General features: G+C 46.6%; 1 protein-coding gene across 1 annotated transcript in view; it reads right to left on the bottom strand.

Moving 5' to 3' along the window:
* nf1a (neurofibromin 1a) overlaps positions 1 to 21,884 on the bottom strand; it is a 316,227-nt gene that overhangs the window by 188,196 nt on the left and 106,147 nt on the right. Inside the window, exons 13-17 of the mRNA XM_056283131.1 lie at positions 17,241 to 17,378; positions 16,989 to 17,102; positions 14,467 to 14,546; positions 14,228 to 14,351; positions 5,825 to 6,071 (exon numbers count right to left, since the gene is read on the bottom strand). Of these exons, the coding sequence (XP_056139106.1) occupies positions 5,825 to 6,071; positions 14,228 to 14,351; positions 14,467 to 14,546; positions 16,989 to 17,102; positions 17,241 to 17,378 (703 nt within the window). The remainder of the gene's footprint in view (positions 1 to 5,824; positions 6,072 to 14,227; positions 14,352 to 14,466; positions 14,547 to 16,988; positions 17,103 to 17,240; positions 17,379 to 21,884) is intronic.

Raw genomic sequence — 21,884 nt, 5'->3', positions numbered from 1 at the left:
TTGTTCCACGGCCAGGAGAGATTACGCATTGTTCCTCCTGGATCCCAGGTTCGACAATTTGTCGGAGCCTCCTTTCCAGCACCCTAGAGTAGACTTTCCCAGGGAGGCTGAGCAGTGTCATGCCCAACAATTGGAGCACACCCTCTGGTCCCCTTTTTTAAATATGGGAACCACCACACCAGTCTGCCACACCACACACACTGTCCCCAACCTCCATGCGACACTGAAGAGGCGTGTCAGCTAACACAGCTCAACAATGTCCACAGCCTTCAGCATCTCAGGGCGAATCTCATACACAACCGGCGCCTTGCCACCGGGGAGCTACTTAACTACCTCATAGACCTCTGCCAGGGATATGGGTGGGGCTCCCCTTGATTCTTCAGGCTCTACCTTCTCCAATGAGGAAGTGTTAGCCGGGTTCAGAAACTCCTCAAACTGTTCTTTCCACCACCTGACAACATCCCGAGTCCGGGTCAGCAGTTCCACTCCCTGGCTGAACACAGCCTGAGTCGGGCCCTGCTTCCCCTTACTGAGTTGCCGAAGGTTTGCCAAAACTTCCTTGAGGCCAACCAAAAGTCCTCCTCCATAGCCTCCCTGAACTCCTCCAACACCCAAGTTTTTGCTTCCCCAACCACCGAAGCCGCAGTCCTTCTGGCCTCCAGGTATCTTTCTGCTGCTTCTGGAGACCCCTGGGCCAAACAAGCCTGGAAGGCCTCCTTCTTCAGCCTGACAGCTTCCCTCATCACCGGTGTCCACCAGCAGGTTTTTATGTTGCCACCTCAACAGGTACCAATGAACCTTATGACCACAGTTCCTACCCGCTGCATTTGCAATAAGTGCTTTGAACATGGCCCACTCAGACTCCATATCCCCAGCCTCCCTCAGGATACACGAGAACTTCTTCTGAAGGTGGGAGTTGAAGACCTCATGGACAGGGGCTTCCACCAGATGTTCCCAGTTCACCCACACTACATGTTTTGGTTTGCCAGGTCTGTCCGGCAGCCTTCCCCACCATCTGATCCAACTCACTACCAGGTGGTGATCAGTTGACAGCTCTGCTCCTCTCTTCACCCGAGTGTCCAAAACATACGGCCGCAGATCTAATGATCCGACCACAAAGTCTATCATCGATCTTCAGTCTAAGGTGTTCTGGTACCAAGTACACTTATGAACTACCTTATGTTCGAACATGGTGTTTGCTATGGCCTATCCATGACTTGCACAGAAGTCCAAAAACAAGGCACCACTCGGATTCCAATCGGGGAGGCCGTTCTTCCCAATCACGCCCCTCCAGGTTTCTCAATCATTGCCCACATGAGTGTTGAAGTCCCCCAGCAGAATATAGAGGCCCCAGGCGGAACCCTATCCAGGACACCACCCAGAGACTCCAAGAAGGCCAGATACTCCAAACTGCTATTCGGTGCATAAGCACACACAACAGTCAGAGCCTTCCCCCCAGCAACTCGCAGTTGTATAGAGGTGACCCTCTCATTTCCTGGGGAGAACTCCAACACAGCAGCGCTCAACCGGGGATTTGTGAGTATCTCCACACCCGGCTGGCACCTGGTACCTTGGCCAACTCTGGAAACGTAAAGAGTCCAGCCCCTCTCCAGGAATTTGGTACCAGAGCCCATGCTATGTGCTATGTGTGGAGGTGAGCCCAACTATATCTAGTTGGTACCGCTCCACCTCCCACACCAGCTCAGGCTCCCTTCCCACCAGAGAGGTGACATTCCATGTCCCGAGGACCAGTCTGCGATGCCGGAAGCGGCACGCCCCAGTCGCCACCTTTGCCTGCCACCCGGCCTGCATTGTACCCTACCCCAATGCTCATCCCCCCCGAGTGGTGGCCATGGAGTGGTGGCTCCATGTTGTTTTTTCAGGCTAGGCCTGATAGCAAAATGGCTGCCATGCATCCCCCAGGTGGGTGCTACACAATGGTGGTGGCTGAAATGAGTTACCCCCTTCAATGTGAAGCACTTTGGGTGTCTAGAAAAGCGCTATATAAATGTAATTATTATTATTATTATTATTATTATTATTATATTCCTCTTGACACTGGCAATTCTGAAAAAGATGTCACCTGGAATACAGTTGTTACAGCTGTTGGAGCCCATTTTGTCTTCATTTCATTCTTAATCAGCAATAAAATCTGCCTACTCCAAACTTTTTCAACACTAAACCAGGGTTACGTATATACCCATGCTTATGTTAATTAAAACATGGTACGTCACAATACTATAGTCCATATTGAATGAGTATTTTTAGCTTTTTTTTAAGTGCCATCACTTGTTAAGGTTGCATAACTTGAACATTTTATTCCCCAAGCCACAGAAGCTAGAATGTGTCTTTGAGGAAAAAATACTACCTCAAGTTTACCTTTCTACTCATGTAAATGCTTAATTAAGTTAATCATTCACCTAAAGGGTTGTAACATTAATTGATCACTTTTAACTAAACTTCAGACAGATGTGGGTAGAAGACCGCAGCATTCACAACAAATTCTGGGTATTGTAGTAATGGCTGATTCTACTCAGAACATAACTGTAAGCAGAAAAAAACGAGTTTTCTCAGCAAATATTCAGGCTCAAATTCAGGTGACACTACTTTCACAATAATCAGAATCAGAATACTTTATTTATCCCTGAGGAGAAATTGGGTTCTATTACAGACACTGAAGCACTAGTAAGAAAAAACTAAAAACTAACAAGATACAAGATAACAACAGAAACAAATAGAAACAATAAAAACAGAAACAAATAGAAATAAAAGATAAAATAAGAAATAGATACAGTAAGAACAAAATATATCAACAAGCATGGTGCACATAACACCCTATCTATACTGCACTACCGCAGCACAAAACAAACAGCACAAACAAAACCCAACAGGGTAAAACAAGTCGAAGGGCCAATCAATGACCATTAACTCCGAGTGTCTGACACTCTGAGGGAGGAGTTCTAAAGTTTGATGGCCACAGGCAGGAATGACCTCCTGTAGCGCTCTGTAGTACATTTTGGCAGAATGAGTCTATTACTAAAAGTACTCCTGTGCCCAACTAGCACGTCATGGAGTGGGTGGGAGACATCGTCCATGATGGAGGAGACAGTGGGTCACTGGTGTCATGTCCCTCCTCAGATCAACAACCAGCTACTTTGTCTTAGTCACGTTGAGCTGCAGATGGTTCTGCTCACACCATGTGACAAAGTTTCCCATCAAAGCCCTGTACTCAGCCTCCTTGCCCTTACTGATGCATTCGACTATAGCAGAGTCATCAGAAAACTTCTGAAGATGGCAGGATTCTGCGTGGTAGTTGAAGTCTGTAGTGTAGAGGGTGAAAAGGAAAGGAGACAAGACTGTCCCCTGCAGAGCCCAAGTGTTGCTAACCACTCTGTCTGACCCAAAGTGTTGCAAGCGCACATACTGTGGTCTACCAATAAGATAGTCAACAATCCAGGACACAAGGGGGGCATCTACCTGCATTTCTGTCAGCTTCTCACCCAGTAGAGCTGGCCAGATGGTGTTGAAGGCACTAGAAAAGTCAAAGAACATGATCCTCACAATGTTAGCTGGCTTATCCAGGTGGGCGTAGCACGGTTAAGCAGGAAAATGGTGGCATCCGCAACTCCTAGTGGGGGCTGGTAGGTGAACTGGAGGGGGTCTAAGTGTGGCTTGACCGTGGGCCAAAGCTGCTCCAGGATGAGTCTTTCCAGAGTCTTCATAATAAGTGAAGTCAATGCCAGTCTGTAGTCCTTGGAGACCCTGGGACGCAGCATTTTAGGCACAGGAACGAGGCAGGACGTCTTCCACAGCACGGGGACCCTTTGAAGTCTAAGGCTCATGTTGAAGACATGGTGAAGCACTCCACATAACTGGGGGGTCAAGCTTTGAGCACCCTGGGGCTAACACCATGCGGGCCTGCCGCCTTGCTTGCGTGAAGTCTCATCAACTGTCTTCTGACATGGTCAACCATAAAGCACACTGGAGGTGTTATAGGTAGGGCGGGGTCACCAGGTTGGAGAGAGTCATTAGTTCGGGAACCCAGACAGGGGGGGAGTAGGGCCCCCACTGGAGGCTGGGGAGATGTAAGGAAGAGGAAGGAGGGCAGTGAAGTTGACGGTTGATGAAGGCAGGCAACAGATGAAACCGGGGGGGATGGGGAAGGGTCACTGTGTCAAATCTGTTAAAAAACACATTAAGCTCATTGACCCTGTCCAAGCTGCCGTCCACTCCTCTGCTGCCAGTCAGCCTGAAACCAGTGATGGTCTTCATACCAATCCAGACCTCTCTCATGTTGCTCTGTTGGGGTTTCTGCTCCAACTTCCTCCTGTAGTTATCTTTAGCCTCCCTGATTCTCACTTTAAGGTCCCACTCAGGATGGCTTTGATGTCCTTTGTTACCCATGGCTTATTATTTGAATAACAATGGACAGTCTTTTCAGGGACAATGCAGTCCACACAGCAGTTTATATAGTCTGTGACACACCCTGTGACCCCATCCAGGTCATCCCTGTGTGGCTCACAGAGAGCCTGCCGGTCTGTTACCTCAAAACAGCCCTGGAGTTCCACACATAATGACAATGACATTTTCCTTTAATGGAAATAGTTAGATGAAAGATCAAGTCAATTAGAAATGAAATCACTGGTCTTTCCCAGCTCATTCTTGAGGATAACTGTAACCCTGTAGCATGTCCTACAAACATGACTAAGATGAGCTGCACTCTAGCACAGCTTGATACAATCTCCCTTATATTAGCAATTTTGTCCAAATCTAATACTTGTATGCTTAACTTTATCCTTGCTAAACTTTCTGAAAGCCATGGCTGTATCTGCCTCTGGAGCTGGCTCCATGTGGCAGTTTATATCCCGTGTCAAATCTCATAATGGTCACAAATCACCCAATTCATTTATAATTTATTGAAAAGGGTGATAGAGATGAGATCCCTCTCTGGCATACAATATAGTTCAGCCGCATGCATGAGCATTGCGGCATGATGATTCATACTACCAGTCATATTACCAACCTCCCCCTCCCACAAGCCAAGCGCCATCCAAAAGGTTGCTTCTTTCAAAAAAAAGAAGAGGGTACAGATGGGCATGTTCTGTCCATTTCATGACCTTTTAGAGGGATAGTTTTTTCCCGAAATGAAAATTCTGTCATTATTATCTACTCACCCTCCCGCAAGTAGCAACATGGATTGGTTTTCTGTTTCCATACAATACTGAAGGAGTTAGCCTGTTAAAACACCAGATATGTCGTGTTTAAATGGAGATATCTTGCATGGAACCTGAATGTGCCTGCGCAAGGTTTGGATGCACAAAAGTGTGAACATTTTTTAATGTAAGGAAGGGAGGGACATTTTTTGCAGTATATAAAAGTTTAAATTTCGGTCTTTTTCACTCAAAGAGCTATCATATGGCTTTAGAAGACGTGGATTGTGCTGCACGAGCTGGGAGTCATATTTATGGTCATATTTTGTCTTTTTTTGGAACTGTAACGAACTGGCCAACATTCAATGCAAATGTTTGGAAGAAAGCTGCTCCGACATTTTGATGGTTAACCCCTTCAATGCACTGGTGTCTTCTTTTGTTTCATCCTTTGGTGTTAAGTGTGTGGAGACATTGTGTGATAATGGACTTGAAAGAAATTTAACTAGGCATTAGCTGTCTCTGGGAAAAATGTGTTGGTTGAACAAAAAGTACAAAAGAGATGTTGAAGATGAAGATTATTTTCATGAGTCTTTTTATAACTTGAACATTTTAACTAGCATGTAGGTGTTGCGGGCATTTTGGAAAAGATTTGCTTAGAAAGGATGGGCTCTGACCTGTCCCCATCATGTTGCTGACTGAGGCTAGTTCACTGAAAGTGGCATAGTTGGGCAGGATGGTCTGCACGGGAACCTCATCAGCAGCACTACGGATATCGGCCTCCTCACAGAGGTGGCGGAAGCATGACATGGCCACCAGCACTGCCTCAGCATCAGGGCTCCACAAAAACATGTATAACGACACCTCCAACTTGGTTTGAGCTTGTCGACAAATGGGGATCCCACTGCCCAGGGTTGCACACTCCTGCAAAGTGAAAGAGGACAAATACAGTTCACATAGAGAGAAATATCAGTACCCTAATCAAAGAGGACGTGAATGCTTTTTAAAGTTACCGTGTGTATAGATACACATGCGCACGCACATACACACACACACACACACACACACACACACACACACACACACACACACACAAATAATCAAGCACACACACACACATGTATATGCATGTATGTATGTATATATATTTAGCTCAGTAGGTAAGAACGTCGGCTTTCCATCCCAGAGACTGTGGGTTCAAACTCCCGTTGGGACAAGTATCCAGTAAGAGGCCCTAGCTTACTGGATACTGCCCACTGCAGCTAATCAGACTGAGGGATTTTTTGACTTAACAGGGTGGGGAGTGCTCTTTGAGCCACATGCGGATGACAGTGATAGTCTCATCCACTGCATTATGACTACATAAATGTCAGTGGTGATAACACTGTGCCCACTAAAACGGTTGGCTGTTTTTCAGTAAAATGAGTCCTGGATTACCCCTAAACTGAAGGCCTTACTGAATGATAAAAAGAGGCCTTTAGGTTGGAGGGCAAGAAGGAACGGCAGCAGGTGTAGAGGGAGCTGAAAAGGAAAGTCAGGGAGGGCAAAAACTGCAAAAGGAGGAAGATAGAGGACAAGCTGCACCAGAATAATGTTAGTGAGGTATGAAGAGGTATGAAAGGTATCACAGGATATAAGAAAACAGCGGGTGTAGACCATGGAGTCCTAGTCTGACAAGGTAGCTCTTCTGTGTTGTGCCAAATATACTATAGTGTCTGGTGTTAAGTGTCAGGAGGATTGTCATGAATTGTACATTGGGGAAACCTAAACGGATTCTAGTGAAGCGGATGGCATAACATAGGTGCGCTACCTAGTCAGGCCAGGACTCTGTGATCTACACCCATCTACAGGCCAGGGGCTTCTCTTTCAAGGATGAGGATGTATGTGCACATACATGTTAAGGAGGAATGCTGGTTTGAAAAGGGAGTCAAAGAGGCCATCTATGTGAAGAGGGAATGACCACCCCTGAACCGAGGAGGGTTGCTAAGAGTACATCTGTCACCATCTTACTGTCTATATTGATATAGAAGCTGGATAGCTGAGTTGGTAAGAACATCAGATTTCCATGCCGGAGTCTGGGGGTTCAAACCCAGGTTGGGACAAGTCTCCAGTAAAAGTCATGTCTTCGACTCCTAATGCTATACAAGCCAGCTACCTCGGATATGAGTAAGAGTAACATGAATAGAGTCATACTGGCTCAGACGTCACCCAGATTAACAAGGTTTGTATCAGATTTTGAGGAACCAGGGCAACCTGGTGAGAAATGGGCTACTGGAACAAGACATTCATGGACAAGGGCCAAGAACCCCGAACTGATGAAATGGTACTATAACAGCAGATCCCAGGAGAGTGGCTATATGAAATGTATTTGGGAACTGTGGACCAGTAGGAGACCTACATCCACTCCCAGTACGTTTACATGCACAGTTTAGTCGAGCTATGGTTATAGCTTGATTAGTTCATTAGTCCGACTACTGACTTTGGTCCCAGTATACATGCACGGGAGGGAAATCGATTTACTGAGGGAGTCATGTGGGCTCCGCTACGATAGGTGGCGATATGCACTCTTTCAGCTTGTTTGTATTGGGCCATTACCGGTTGACCAATTACGTCACACACGCAGAGCACAACAATCGTCGTAGTGAACTAGGAAGTTAGCAACCCCTCCGAAGATAAGTCGCCATTTCTTATCTTCCTCCCGTCCATGTATTTTAAAATGTTTAGCTCTTTCAACTGAGTAAGCATATACTCCATCTCTTCATCCGTCCAAAAATGAGCTCTCGATGTTTTCGCCATGTTTGCAGTTACTGGCTTCCTCTTCTTGTGTCCCCCTCTGCTTCTGTTTACGCTGTTCGACTTCCGGGTCAGACTTGGCGCGCGGAAAGTTAAGTGTGTGCGCAGATCGCCTCGACCAGCTCCAGTCCGACTAAGGTGTGTACATGCAGAAGTAAATCGACTTCCAATCGCATTATCTGGGTGTGTTAGTCCGACTATTACAACTTCGATTTCAGTCGAGCTAACATGTTTACATGCATTTTAAAAGTCCTGTTTTAGTCGGACTAACGCAATAATTCGATTTTTTAAGTGTCATGTAAACGTACTGACTGACTCAGAAGCAGCTAATGCCGCAATGCTCAAACAGCAATAGAAGGAAATTACTGTCACAACTTGAGATGGACAGGCTCCAACAGGGTAACTATACAGTTCAGCACCCTGAATGGCCACCCAGTAAGCACAAGCTACACGAAGACAGACCCCAACCAGCTTAAATAATCCTACCAGCTATGACAACTGAGGCTACTGAGGTTCAAATGAGAACCATGGCCAGACTAAAGACAATCAACCTCCGGGCATGGCTTCCACGATTTAGTGACAAAGTACCATCACAAAGCCTGCTTGCGGATTTTATTTCATTACGTACATGAAATAAAATGACAAATAAAGTGTTCCTGATTCCTAATTCCTGAGATGATCAACGTTATTCAGTTCACCTGTGAATGGTCATAATGTTTTGGCTCAACAGTGTATACATAGTATATGTACACACACATATATTACATGGCCAAAAGTATGTGGATGCCGCTTTTAATTGATGGGTTCAGCTATTTCAGCCAAACCCATTGCCAACAGGTGCATAAAATCCATGCAGCCATGCAATCTTCACTGAATAGCTTAGTGATTTTCACTTTGGCAGTTTTATATCATGCCACCTTTCCTACAAGTCAGTTCATCAAATTTCTGTCCTGCTAGAGCTGTGCCAGTCAACTGCCTCCGGAAGCAACATCAGCACAAGAATTTTTCATTGGGAGCTTCATGAAATTGATTTTCATGGCCAAGCAGCCACAAACAAGCCTAAGATCACTATGTGCAATGCAAAGCTTCGAATGGTGTGGTGTAAAGCAAACCACCATTTGACTCTGGAGCAGTCGAAAAAGCGTTCTCTGAAGTTATGAATCAAAGTTCACTATCTGGCCATCTGACAGATGAGTCTGGGTTTGGTGGATTTAAGGAGAACTCTATTTGCCCAATTGCATAGTGCCAACTGTAAAGTTTAGTGGAGGAAGAATAATGGTTTGGTGCTGTTTTTCCATGGTTTGGGCTAGGTCCTTTAGCTCCAGTGAAGGGAAATCTTAATGCTACAGCATACAATAACATTGTGTGCTTCCAACTTTTGACAATAGTTTGGGGAAGGTCCTTTCCTCTTTCAAAATGACAATGCCACCATGCACAAAGTGAGGTCCATAAAGACACAGTTTGCAGAGTTCAGAGATGAAGAACTTGACTGGCCTGTAACAGCCCTGACCTCAACCCCATCAAGCATCTTTGGGATGAAATGGAACACCGACTGTAGCCCAGGCCATCTCGCCCAATGTCAGTGCCTGAACTCCCTAATGTTCTTGTGGCTGAATCGGAGCGAACCCCACAGCCATGTTCCAACATCTAATAGAAAGCCTTCCCAAAAGATTAGATGCCGTTATAGCAGCAAAAGGGGGACAAACCAAACGTTTTGGAATGAGATGTTCAACTAGCACATATGGGTGTTGCTCGGGTGTCCACACAGTTTTGACCATGTAGTGTATCACAGAATAAATAATGTGTATTTGTTTTGGATAAAGGATGAGCAAAACAGATCTTGGTAGTGGACACAGAATTCTGGACACCACTGTACATTGTATAAAGAATAAAACCTTACATTTACCTAAATGATAAATAATCGTATCAAATAAATAGTACTTAGTGAAGTTCTTACCCCTTTTCATGAATCATTTAAATCAGGCCAGACATATTCAGTTTTCTTAAGACATATCACTAAGTACGTCAACAAGGTCCAACAATGTAGATTTCATTTCCACCTGTGTATAATTGTATGATTGCACAATGAATATCACCAACTTTGTGAGGTCTCGCAATTAATGCAGCATATTAGTCATAATGACCTAGGAACTGCCTATGGAACTTAAAGATTATGTTTTTCAGAGGCAAAGAGGTCAGAAAGTTTATCAAATTATTAGCAAATCTTTGAATCCTTTAAGAGGCTTTATTAAGTTTAATGCAACAAAATGGAAAAAATGCTAACAAAATTGCAGAGCTTATTGGCTAAAATGGAAAAAGCTGTCCAAAGATCAACAATATCTTTAGCACTTAACAGATTTGGTCTCTGGGAGAGTGGCTAGAGGGAAGAAACTTCTGAGACAGGCCAATATTAAAGCTGCAGTTGGTAACTTTGGAGATAAAACAAGAGAGATTTCGAGAGATTTTGAACACAAACACCAACACCCCCTCCCCTCCTGCTCTTTCTCCAGCCTTCCTCAGGTAGCCCTTCCCCCAAACAAAACTCAGGCTTGTTCATGTGAGTTAATTTTTATCGGCGGTGGTAACACAGAAATAGCAACCTAACGCTAAAGAAAACAGAAAGGAGCTCCAGTAATTTTTTTTTTTGTTGCTTGAATATGTAGTTGTTGGCAATGGAGGAATTGGAAATTTACTAAGAGTCAATTCCAACACTGCCTGAGCTTCGTTGTCCGCCACTGTTATGGATTTCTCGTGAACGCTCAGGAAACTCAGACAGCAACATGATTGACAAGACCTAGGGACAGCCCCTCAACCTATGAGGGCGGAGAGGCCAGAGAGAGGCCCTGATCGGTCAAAGCTTACGGGAGCGGTAGCATTTTCAGATTCCTGAATACAGAGGCAGGGGATAACACTGAGATCCCAATTTATTCTCAGACCACTTATATTACTGATAGCTGAAAGGGTATTATGGCATTTTTACCAAATAAAACACAAAAAAGTTACCAACTGTAACTTTAAGTCAAGTCTAGAGTTTGCTTGAGGCCTTCTGGAAGATGTTGTGCCATGGTAACATTTAAGTGGAGTTCTTTGATCTGAAAACATAACAGCATGCTTAAAAAAAAACAGCGCAAAAGCCAGGCAACACCATCCCTGACACCATCGTGTCATGCATGGTGGTGGCAGCATCATGCTCTGGGTTTGCTTTCTAGCAGAAGGGACTGGAAAAGTTCCTGCCTTCAAGGGCTTAACACAGGAAAATAACTTTAATAAGATTTTTTAGATCCCCTCATTTAGCAGATTCGTTTATTAAAAACAACTTATAAGAGTCAGTAAATTTGCAGGTGCAGTACATTTGTGTGTCTTATCATATCAAAGCCAATAGTGCATGTCATGTCATGTTTTTAACTAGATTCTTTAACACAATCTTTAAAAGGGAGAGGATGTCTGAAGTGTGGAGAAGAAGCATTCTGGTACCGATTTTCAAGAATAAGGTGATGTGCAGAGCTGTAGTAACTACAGATGTATAAAGTTGATCAGCTACAGCATGAAGATATGGGAAAGAGTAGTGGAAGCTAAGTTAAGAGGTTAGGTGATGATTAGAGAGCAGCTGTATGGTTTCATGCCACGAAAGAGCACTACAGATGCAATGTTTGCTTTGAGAATGTTGATGGAGAAGTATAGAGAAGGTCATGAGTTACACTGTGTCTTTGTGGATTTAGAGAAAGTATATGACAGGTTGCCGAGAGAGGAGGTGTGGTATTGTATGAGGAAGTCAGGAGTGGCAGAGAAGTTTGTAAGAGTGGTGCAAGATACATGTATGAGGGAAGTGTGACAGTGGTGAGGTGTGTGGTTGGAATGACAGATGGGTTCAAGGTGGAGGTGGGATTACATCAAGGATCCGCTCTGAGCCCTTTCTTGCTTGCATGGTGATGGACACGCTGACAGACAAGGTCAGGCAGTAGTCTCCTTGAACTATGTTTGTGGATGACATTGTGATCTGTAGCGAGAGTAGGAGCAGGTTGAGGAGAGCCTGGAGAAGTGGAGGTATGCACTGGAGAAGAGGAATGAAAGTCAGTAGGAGCAAGACGGAGTACATATGCGTGAACGAGAGGGAGGACAGCAGAATGGTGAAGCTGCAAGGAGTAGAGGTGACGAAAGCGAGAGTAAATACTTGGGGTCAACTGTCTAAAGTAACGTGGAGTGCAGACAAAAGGTGAAAAGAGTGCAGGCAGGGTGGAGTGGGTGGAGAAAAGTGTCAGGAGTGATTTGCGACAGAAGGGTACCAGCAAGAGTTTAACGGAAGGTTTACAAGATGGTAGTGAGACCAACTATGCTGAATGGTTTCTTCTCCTGGATCACCCCTTTGCCGTGGTGGAGAAGCTTGTGTGTACTAATGATCCCAAGAGCTATGCCATCTGGAGCTTGGCTCCAGGTAGTATTACCCAAGGCGGCTAGGTCAAGGGAGACGTTCCAGACAAAGCACGATCCAACAAAGACCTCGACAGCGGAACTGGCAGAAGACAATGCCAGTGAAGGTGGATGAAAGCTGCAACAGAGGGTAGTCCTCAATTATCTTGGTTCTCCATACCATTGGACTCTGGCCACCCCCTGCCAAGGACCATGTGGTGGCTGCAGGCGCAATAGCCACGCCAGGTAATAAGCTGTCCCGCACAGGCATTCTCCCGCAAGGATATCCACAAGGACCTAGAAGGAGGACAGTCATACTCTACCCTGAATGACCGCTGATGATGATGATGTGTGGTTTAGAGACAGTGGCACTGATAAAAGACAGAACGCAGAGCTGGAGGTGGTAGAGTTGAAGACGCTCAGATTTTTGTTTTTGAGTGACGAAGAAGGACAGGATTAGGAATGAGTATATTAGAGGGACAGCTCAGGTTGGACGGTTTGGAGACAAAGCAAGAGAGGCAAGATTGCGTTGGTTTGGACATGTGTGAAGTAGAGATGCTGGATATATTGAGAGAAGGCTGCTGAATATGGAGCTGCCAGGGAAGAGGGAACGAGGAAGGCCAAAGAGGAGGTTTATGGATGTGGTGACGAAGGACATGCAGGTGGATGGCGTGACAGAGGAAGATGCAGAGGACAGGGAGAGATGGAAACGGGTGAGCCACTGTGGCGACCCCTAATGAGAGCAGCCAATAGCAGTAGCACTAACGCATGTCATGTCAACTGCAATTAATTTAAGTGTGTGACGTGTAGATCACCAATACTTTTGTGAATCATAGGGGATTAGAAATACAAATTAGCCGGCCAATGTCACACATCAGTATCACAAAAAATGCTTAGGGCCATCTAAGTATTAAAGTAAAGAAAAAAAAGTAAACATCTCTGTGGCCTTGATGGAAGACAGGAGTATCGCTTTTTTGGGGCCATATGAGAGAAATGTCTTGAGCTAGAGCGTAGCCCTGTTCCCCCCCCCCCTTTATTTCTCCCCAATATTACCCAGCCAATTACCCGACTCTTCCGAGCCATGCCGGTCACTGCTCCACCCCCTCTGGTGATCCGGGGAAGGCTGCAGACTACCACATGCCTCCTCCGACACCTGTGGAGTTGCCAGCCACTTCTTTTCACCTGACAGTGAGGAGTTTCGCCAAGGGGACGTAGCGCGTGGGAGGATTACGCTATTCCGCCAAGTCCCCCCTTCCCCCTGAACAGGCGCCCCGACCGACCTGAGGAGGTACTAGTGCAGCGACCAAGACACATACCCACATCCGGCTTCCCACCCACAGACATAGCCAATTGTGTCTGTAGGGATGCCGAACCAAGCCGGAGGTAACACGGGGATTCGAACTGGAGATCCCTGTGTTGGTAGGCAACAGAATAGACCACAATGCCACCCGGACGCCCCTGAGCATAGCCCTTTTAAGTGAGCACGGATAGCAGCCTTTAAGAAGAACAACAAACAGGACCAGCATGAATGTACATGTTAATATGGTAAATAAATCCTAAACCCTTGAGATGCAGATCTCTTGCTGACACAGATCCTAAATGCAACGCACACAGCCAAAACAAATAAGGAATAGATCTAATAATACAAGTGTAATATTCTACTATGATATGAACTGAAAATTGCTTTCCGACACTCCTCGTCTATATTGACAGTTGGAACAATTTGGCACGGAGGGACAGGCAAAATTTCTGAACATGCACCGATACATAGAGACATGACAACCAAACCTTAAACAACATTAGAGTCCTCTGTTTTCTACGATGTAGTTTGTGGAAAACCTATTTGATAAAAAGCACTTCAGAAATAAACAACATTCTACCTTGTTTTTTAGGAGGAACTTGTTCCTGCAGATAAGGATCTCCCTCAGCCACTTGAGCACCTCTGTCCCGTTGACTATTTGCTGCCCAATCAGTTTCCGACAGATGAGAAAAAGCACCTGGGAACTGAAATACACAAAGTCTCATGGAAAGTCACCAGGATCACTGAGTAATAGTCAATAATCTTATACAAGTCAGGATCCTGACCAGGTCCAAGTACAGCCTTAGAAGATTAGAGTACCTGATATCCCAGAACGTTTCAATGGGGGCATCAGGGTTCCACAGCTCTATGGTTTCTGGCTGGTGCAGAACTAATAGAGCCTGGAGAAAGACATGAGGAACATTGGGCATAGGAGCACATGGAGAAAGTTAAGTATAGACATATATTACTAAATTATAAATCACAATAAGAAAAAATGCAACAATTTTATTTTTCCACTACTAATTTGAGGAAGAGGGAAACATGCAACATTTTTCTTACTAGGGGTCCAAGCAGCGAAGCTGCTGGTTTGTTCATTTTATTCTTACAGTTTTTTTTTCTTCCAGCATTTTTTCACACACAAAGGCTCCTATAGTTTGTAAGCTACATATCAACCTGAAATTTGAGACATGTTCAGGAACTTTCACTAAGCTTACATATTAAAGCACACTGCACTAAGTGCGTGGACCTTACCCATTGCAACTTGCAGCTATATTCAAGATTGTTCTTACTAAGAGAGCAAGGGGTCATAAAAGTTGTAATGAACTATCAGCTATAAAACATGTGACAGAATATGGGTGATTCTGGTGTATTTTTAATTATGACCATTTTTTTTAAGTTTGTCACAGTATGTTCAAATACAACATACTGCTCTCAGAAGTAACATATCACAACTACATTCTATTTTTTCAAGAGTGACAAAATACAAATAATAAAATACTCAAAAGTAATTAAAATAAATAAATACTTTGAATTAAAATACTGCCCATGATTTATACTGGAGCCTATTATAAATCAGCGCTCCCTGTGTCAACCAACCACAGTTCAGAGAGGAGTCAGGAAAACTGACAATACACCTGTTATATTTAGATGTGTGTTGTGTAAGCAGTGTATGTATAAGTAAATATAAGTAAATGAGTAAAGCACGGAGCACAGTAGTAACGATCAATCTTTTCTTATTCTCTTCTTCTCTTCTCTTCTGACTTACGTTATATGCAACAGGGCATTCATAATACTGGTGCCTCCTACTGGCATATGCATAGAACACAATACCTTGTAGAGAAAGATAGCAATGGTACTGCAAAAGCAACGCTAACAGAGAAAATGTCTCCAACTTGTCTGGCTAGCTAGAGCGACAACAGCACGTGGTGATCATAACCAAACGAACACCCTTGTAAATTGCATCCCAGACATCAATTGTCTGAATATTTCATCATTAAACTCAAAAGTTCAGGCTAAAAACATGGAGGTAATTTTTGATAGCAACTTGAATTGTGAGGCACCTCTAAATGTTATCAAAATTTCCTTCTATTACATCAAGAATGTTGCCCAGGATAAAATACTTCTTTACAGAATGTCGGAAAAACTCTTGCATGCTTTTGACATGATGGTCATCTTTGGTCATCCAAAGAAAACTATCAGACAACTACAACCAGTACACACTGGTGCAGTAAGGATTGTAACCTGAACTAGACTGAGTGTCACATCACTCCAGCTTCAAAAGCTTTGGATTGGCAGCCAATTTCAGGTTTGAATTTAAAATACTTACATTTTACAATTTCATTTAGCAGGTGCTTTTATCCAAAGTGACATACATCTGAGAAGTAGTTGGCTTGTATAGCACTGGGAGTCTAGAGACTCGTCCCAACCAGGGTCTGAAACCCTGATCTCCAGCGGGAGAGCAGGCGTTCTTACCTACTGAGTTATCCAACTACTACAGTAGAAGTAAAAGTAGTACAGTAGAAGTACTTATCATATATCACATTTTTCAATGGACTGGACCCCCCACTATTACATGAATGATGTCTTTCAAAATATGTTCAATAAAGCCCTCAGATCCAGTGACGCTCTCCTTATCCTCCATCAGCTTTTAATCCTGGATCTCTTAATCTAAGACCAAAACCTTCATTGAAGCTGCTTCTAGTTCATATGCGCTCAGACTCTGTAGCAGCTTTCCAGCAGATCTGGGGGCATGTTATACTGCAGATTCTTGTTATACTGCAGATTCTTTTGAACAAAGTCTAACACTAACCTTTTTACACAGGCCTTTATTTAAGAACTTTGCCTTTTGGAAACTTTATTTTTTTCCTCATTATTTCCTCATTATTAACACAAATATGCCAACCAATGTAGTTTCCTCATAAACTACATTGGTTGGCACAATTGTGTTAAACTTTTTAAAGTGCATTGTATTACACTTAATTGTGCGAAATATCTTATATTGTTCAGTATTATTACTAACAAAGCATAACTGTTTATGTTCATAAAAATTTGTTTTAATATTAACTGGGTGCCAGGGCAAGCCCACGCAGAGGCTTGCAGGCCAGACTCAAGATTTAGATCCCTGAAAAAAAATTACAAATTCTTCACTTGAGTGACAAATAGTTACAAAGAGTTTTAAAGATAATTTTGATAATGTCTTTGGGTAAAGGAGGGGATGTAATTTTGGTTGGACTTGATAAAAAAAAAAATTAACGAAATGATGGATTGGCAGAAGAAATAAGTGCAACAAAATGTGAGAAACTGATATCATCAAGCCATAAAGAAGGAAACAGGTATGTTACCTCCATGGCTTCTTGAGCGAGCTGGGCAGTGTTGGTTAGAGGCACAAGCTGTACCAGGCCTGTGATGAGCTCCGCTGTGCTGCTCTGGGTCTCCAGGGCCTGCTTCACTGGATTCTAACACACAAAATCACACACAAATCAACAATAAGCAAATCCCAAGCACAATAGACAATAAACTATCAGAGAAAATCACGTATCCTTTCAGAGGACATCGGGGTTAGCCAAAGTCCAGTGCTGGTGTAGTAGACTCACGTGCAGCATGAGCTTGGGGTCGGCATGAATGAGCTTGACCAGAGCAAGAAGGAGGCACTTGTAGCTGCGTGTGTCCAATTCTGTGGCTTTCTCTTTGAACTTAAGGCTGGTTGTCATCTTCTCCTTAAATGTGAGACTCTGTTGGAGAGAGCGAATTAAAATAATCAAAATAATAACAACTGTATTTATATAGCCCTTTTCTAAAACAATGTTACAAAGTGCTTTACAATAAATAAATAAATAAAACCAGACCGGGCAAAAATAAGAGTAAGACCAAATAAGTAAGAGTAAAAATAAAAGCAATATAAATAAATAAAAACAAAGATCGAACATTTGTAAAAGCTTTCATAAAAAGAAAAGTTCTGAGACGAAATTTAAAAGAAGCTAGAGACTTGGTTTGTCTTAGTTCAATAGGAGGAGAGGTCCATAGTGTGGGGGCTCTAACAGCAAAAGCCCAATCACCCTTTGTGACAAACCGAGACCTGGGAATAACCAGCAGGGCTCCATCTGCAGATCTTAATGGCCGAGGGGGCGTACACCAAGTCAATAAATCACAAATGTATACAGGAGCAAGACCGTTTACAGCCTTAAAAGTAGGCAATAACATTTTAGAATCAATGTGAAATATATCATGGAGCCAGTGTAGGGCGGCAAGCACAGGAGTGATATGGTCATGCCTCTTTGTCCCGGTAATGAGCTCAGCAGCGGCGTTTTGTACCAACTGCAGACGGTGGGGGAGCCCTTGCTGATACCCGAGTAAAGTGTGTTGCAATTACATAGTCGAGAACATATAAAGCATGTACTGTGGCGACCCACATCTATATAACTAGAGACATTCACCTAAGAGAGAATGCACTTCCGCTTCCGGTCCAGAGTTCAGTGTCGAATGTATGACATGAAAAATGTGGAGCTAGTAAACTACCTCGACTACGTCTACTCTCACGTCTCCTGTCTCGTTGTTTTCTAACTCCACATTGGTGACCCCGACGTGATCGAACTACTAATACGAGTATGTCTGACAACGACGACGCCGGTGCTAACAACATGGCTACTGCTAACGCTAGCATTTACACCACTACTGTGAAGCTACCCGACTTTTGGCAGCATAATCCACGGCCGTGGTTTCAACATGTGGAAGCTTAGTTCCAGCTGAGAGGGATAACGCAGGATGCAACGCAGTACTTCCACGTAGTGGCGGCGTTAGACGCATCGACAACGGCGCGAGCAATGACACTGTTGGAAGCTCCGCCAGCTGCTGGCAAGTACAATGCTATAAAGACATTCCTCCTGAAACTATTTGAACTGTCGGAGCTGGAGAAGGCAGACCGTTTACTGTCCCCGAATGGCCTCGGCGACGGCAAACCGTCTGAGTTAATGGAAAAAATGCTGTCTGTGCTGGGATCGGCTGATCCGGCCTTTCTTTTCACACACATTTTTCTGAGGCAGCTCCCCGCACCTGTACGCACAGCACTGGCCAGTTCTCCTCTCGCCGCCTCCAAGGACTACCGTTCTCTGGCTGCTGAAGCAGACAGGGTTTTCCTGGCCAACCGGCAACAGTTTGTGCATGCCCTGCTACCCCACCAGACCGCCCCACCACCACCTGTGTACGACTATATGGACACCGCGGCTGCGGTGACAGCCCGCCGCCAACCTGACGACGGGCTCTGTTATTACCATGCCAGGTTTGGGGCAAAAGCAAAACGGTGTCGCAAACCCTGCAGTTACAGGGTTCAGGGAAACGCCAAGGCCGGCGCTCGTTAACGGCTATGGGCGCCGGCCGTGACTGCAAGCTGTTGTTCATCAGAGACTCCTTGTCGGGCCGACGGCTGCTGGTTGACTCTGGCGCTCAACGCAGCATACTACCAGCACAAGCTGTGGACACGATGACCGACAGTCACGGCCCCCAGATGGACGCCGCCAACGGCACGTCCATTCGGACGTACGGTATCAGACATGTGGACGTGTGTTTTGGCGGCCGACGTTTCGGCTGGGACTTTGTGATGGCTGCTGTATCCACCCCGCTCCTAGGTGCGGATTTCCTCTGTGCTTTCAACCTGCTGGTGGATGTTAAAAACTGTCGCGTGATTGATGCCGTCTCTTTTGCGTCATACCCCTGCACGCTTGGGGGCGCTGGAGCGCTGTGCCTCACTAACACACTCTCCACCGGGGATCCATACCAACGCCTGCTCGCAAAATTCCCTGAGCTCACCACACCCACCTTCTCCTCGGCGGTGGCCAAGCACGGCGTGGAACATCATATCACCACAGTGGGCCCCCCAGTTTACGCCCGGGCCCGACGCCTCGACTCGGCCAAGCTCGCAATAGCCAGGGAGGAGTTTTCGACTATGGAGCGCCTCGGCATTGTCCGCCGTTCTGACAGCCCGTGGGCTTCCCCTCTTCACATGGTTACTAAGGCCAACGGGGGTTGGCGCCCGTGCGGGGACTACCGTCGCCTAAACAATGCCACGACCCCCGACCGGTACCCCATACCGCACATACAAGATTTCTCTACCCACCTGGCGGGCGCTGCCATCTATTCCAAAATCGACTTAGTGCGGGGGTATCACCAAGTGCCGGTCCACCCACTGGATGTCCCAAAAACGGCTGTCATCACACCCTTTGGGCTCTTTGAGTTTTTACGTATGCCTTTCGGCCTTAAAGGGGCGGCGCAGACGTTTCAGCGCCTTATGGATTCTGTGCTCCGCGACATGCCATTTTTGTTTGTGTACTTAGACGACATCCTCGTGGCCAGCGCGTCGGCGGAGGAACACATGACGCACCTCAGACAGCTGTTTGACAGGCTCAGCGAACACGGCCTCATCATCAACCCAGCTAAGTGTCAGTTCGGGGAGTCGTCCATCACCTTCCTCGGGCACCACATCACTCCACAGGGGGCCATTCCCCTCCCTGCCAGGGTTGAGGCTGTCACCATGTTCCCCCGCCCCCGCACTGTACAGTCGCTGCAGGAATTCCTGGGCATGGTGAACTTTTATAACCGTTTCCTGCCCCGTGCCGCCCACATCATGCGTCCCCTGTATGAGGCCCTGCGGGGTAAGAAGTCTAAGGACGAGCTGGACTGGTCTTCGGGGATGGACGAGGCTTTTGTGGCCGCCAAGACCGCGCTGGCCAACGCTGCGCTGCTAGCTCACCCGTCGCCTGCCGCCCCCATAGCCCTTACAACGGATGCCTCCGACTACGCCGTGGGGGCCGTGGGTGGGGGGGGGCTGGCAGCCGTTGGCGTTCTTCAGTAAACAACTCCGTGAGAGCGAGCGCAAATACAGCACCTTTGATAGGGAACTACTGGGTCTCTTCCTCGCAACCAGACACTTTAGGTTCCTATTGGAGGGCCGACAGTTCACCGCTTTCGTGGACCACAAACCGCTGACGTTCTGTATGGCCAAAACCTCAGGACCGTGGTCTGGGCGTCAGCAGCGCCATCTCGCGGCGGTTGCCGAGTTTACCACGGACATACAACACGTGTCGGGCAAGGATAACTCCGTCGCCGACTGCCTTTCACGGGCGGTTGTTAACGCCGTTCACTTGGGACTCGACTACGCCGCTATGGCAGCGGACCAAGCCAAGGACGCGACCGTTCAAGACTACCGGTCGACCCCTACGGCGCTACGGCTGGAGGACGTGACGTTCAACGCGGCCAACACCACCCTCCTCTGTGACATCTCCACCGGTCAACCGCGCCCCCTGGTGCCTACTTCCTGGCGGCGCCGAGTTTTCGACACCGTCCACGGCCTTTCCCACCCGGGAGTGAAGGCCTCGACCAAGCTGGTGAGCGTCAAGTTTGTTTGGCCTGGGCTCCGTAAGGATGTTAGAGCCTGGGCCGGCTCGTGTGTGGCGTGCCAACGCGCCAAGGTGCACCGCCATACCAAGGCCCCTTTGGCGCCGTTTGTGGTTCCAGAGAGGCGGTTTGACCACGTCAATGTTGACCTGGTGGGTCCCCTGCCCCCCTCACGTGGTTATACGTTCCTCCTCACTATTGTGGACAGGGCCACGAGGTGGCCAGAGGCTATTCCCTTGTCCTCCACGACGGCAGCAGAGGTGGCACGGGCGTTCATCGGCTGCTGGGTGGCCCGTTTCGGCACACCGGGTGACATCACGAGCGACCGGGGCTCCCAGTTTACGTCGGAGCTCTGGACGGCGGTCGCTGAGCACCTGGGGATGAAGATCCACCGCACTACGGCGTACAACCCGCAGAGCAACGGACTTTGTGAGCGGTTCCATCGGGACATGAAAGCCGCTCTGCGGGCAAGCCTCACTGGCTGCGACTGGATGGACCGGCTCCCATGGGTCATGCTCGGCCTGCGTTCGGCCCCGAAGGAAGACCTCCAGACCTCCTCCGCTGAGCTGGTGTATGGCCAGCCCCTGCGAGTTCCGGGGGAGTTTCTTCCGGATGCTACGGCTCCCTGGTCGGCCGCCTCTCACCTCAGTGCGTCCCGGAGCGCTGCCGGTGCCTTCGCTCCCGTTCCGATGTCTCAACACTGCCTCCCCCGGTCCTACGTCCCCAAGGATCTGCCATCGGCGAGGTACGTCTTCATTAGGCACGACAGCCATCGGTCCCCGCTGCAGCCCCCATACGACGGGCCCTTCCGCGTCCTGGAGGCGGGGGATAAGAACTTTGTGGTGGACATG

This window comes from Lampris incognitus, chromosome 7 (genome assembly GCF_029633865.1).
Source record: "Lampris incognitus isolate fLamInc1 chromosome 7, fLamInc1.hap2, whole genome shotgun sequence".
Lineage (NCBI taxonomy): Eukaryota > Metazoa > Chordata > Actinopteri > Lampriformes > Lampridae > Lampris > Lampris incognitus.
Note: the sequence above shows the minus strand (reverse complement) of the source record. Positions and strands in the feature narration are given on the sequence as shown.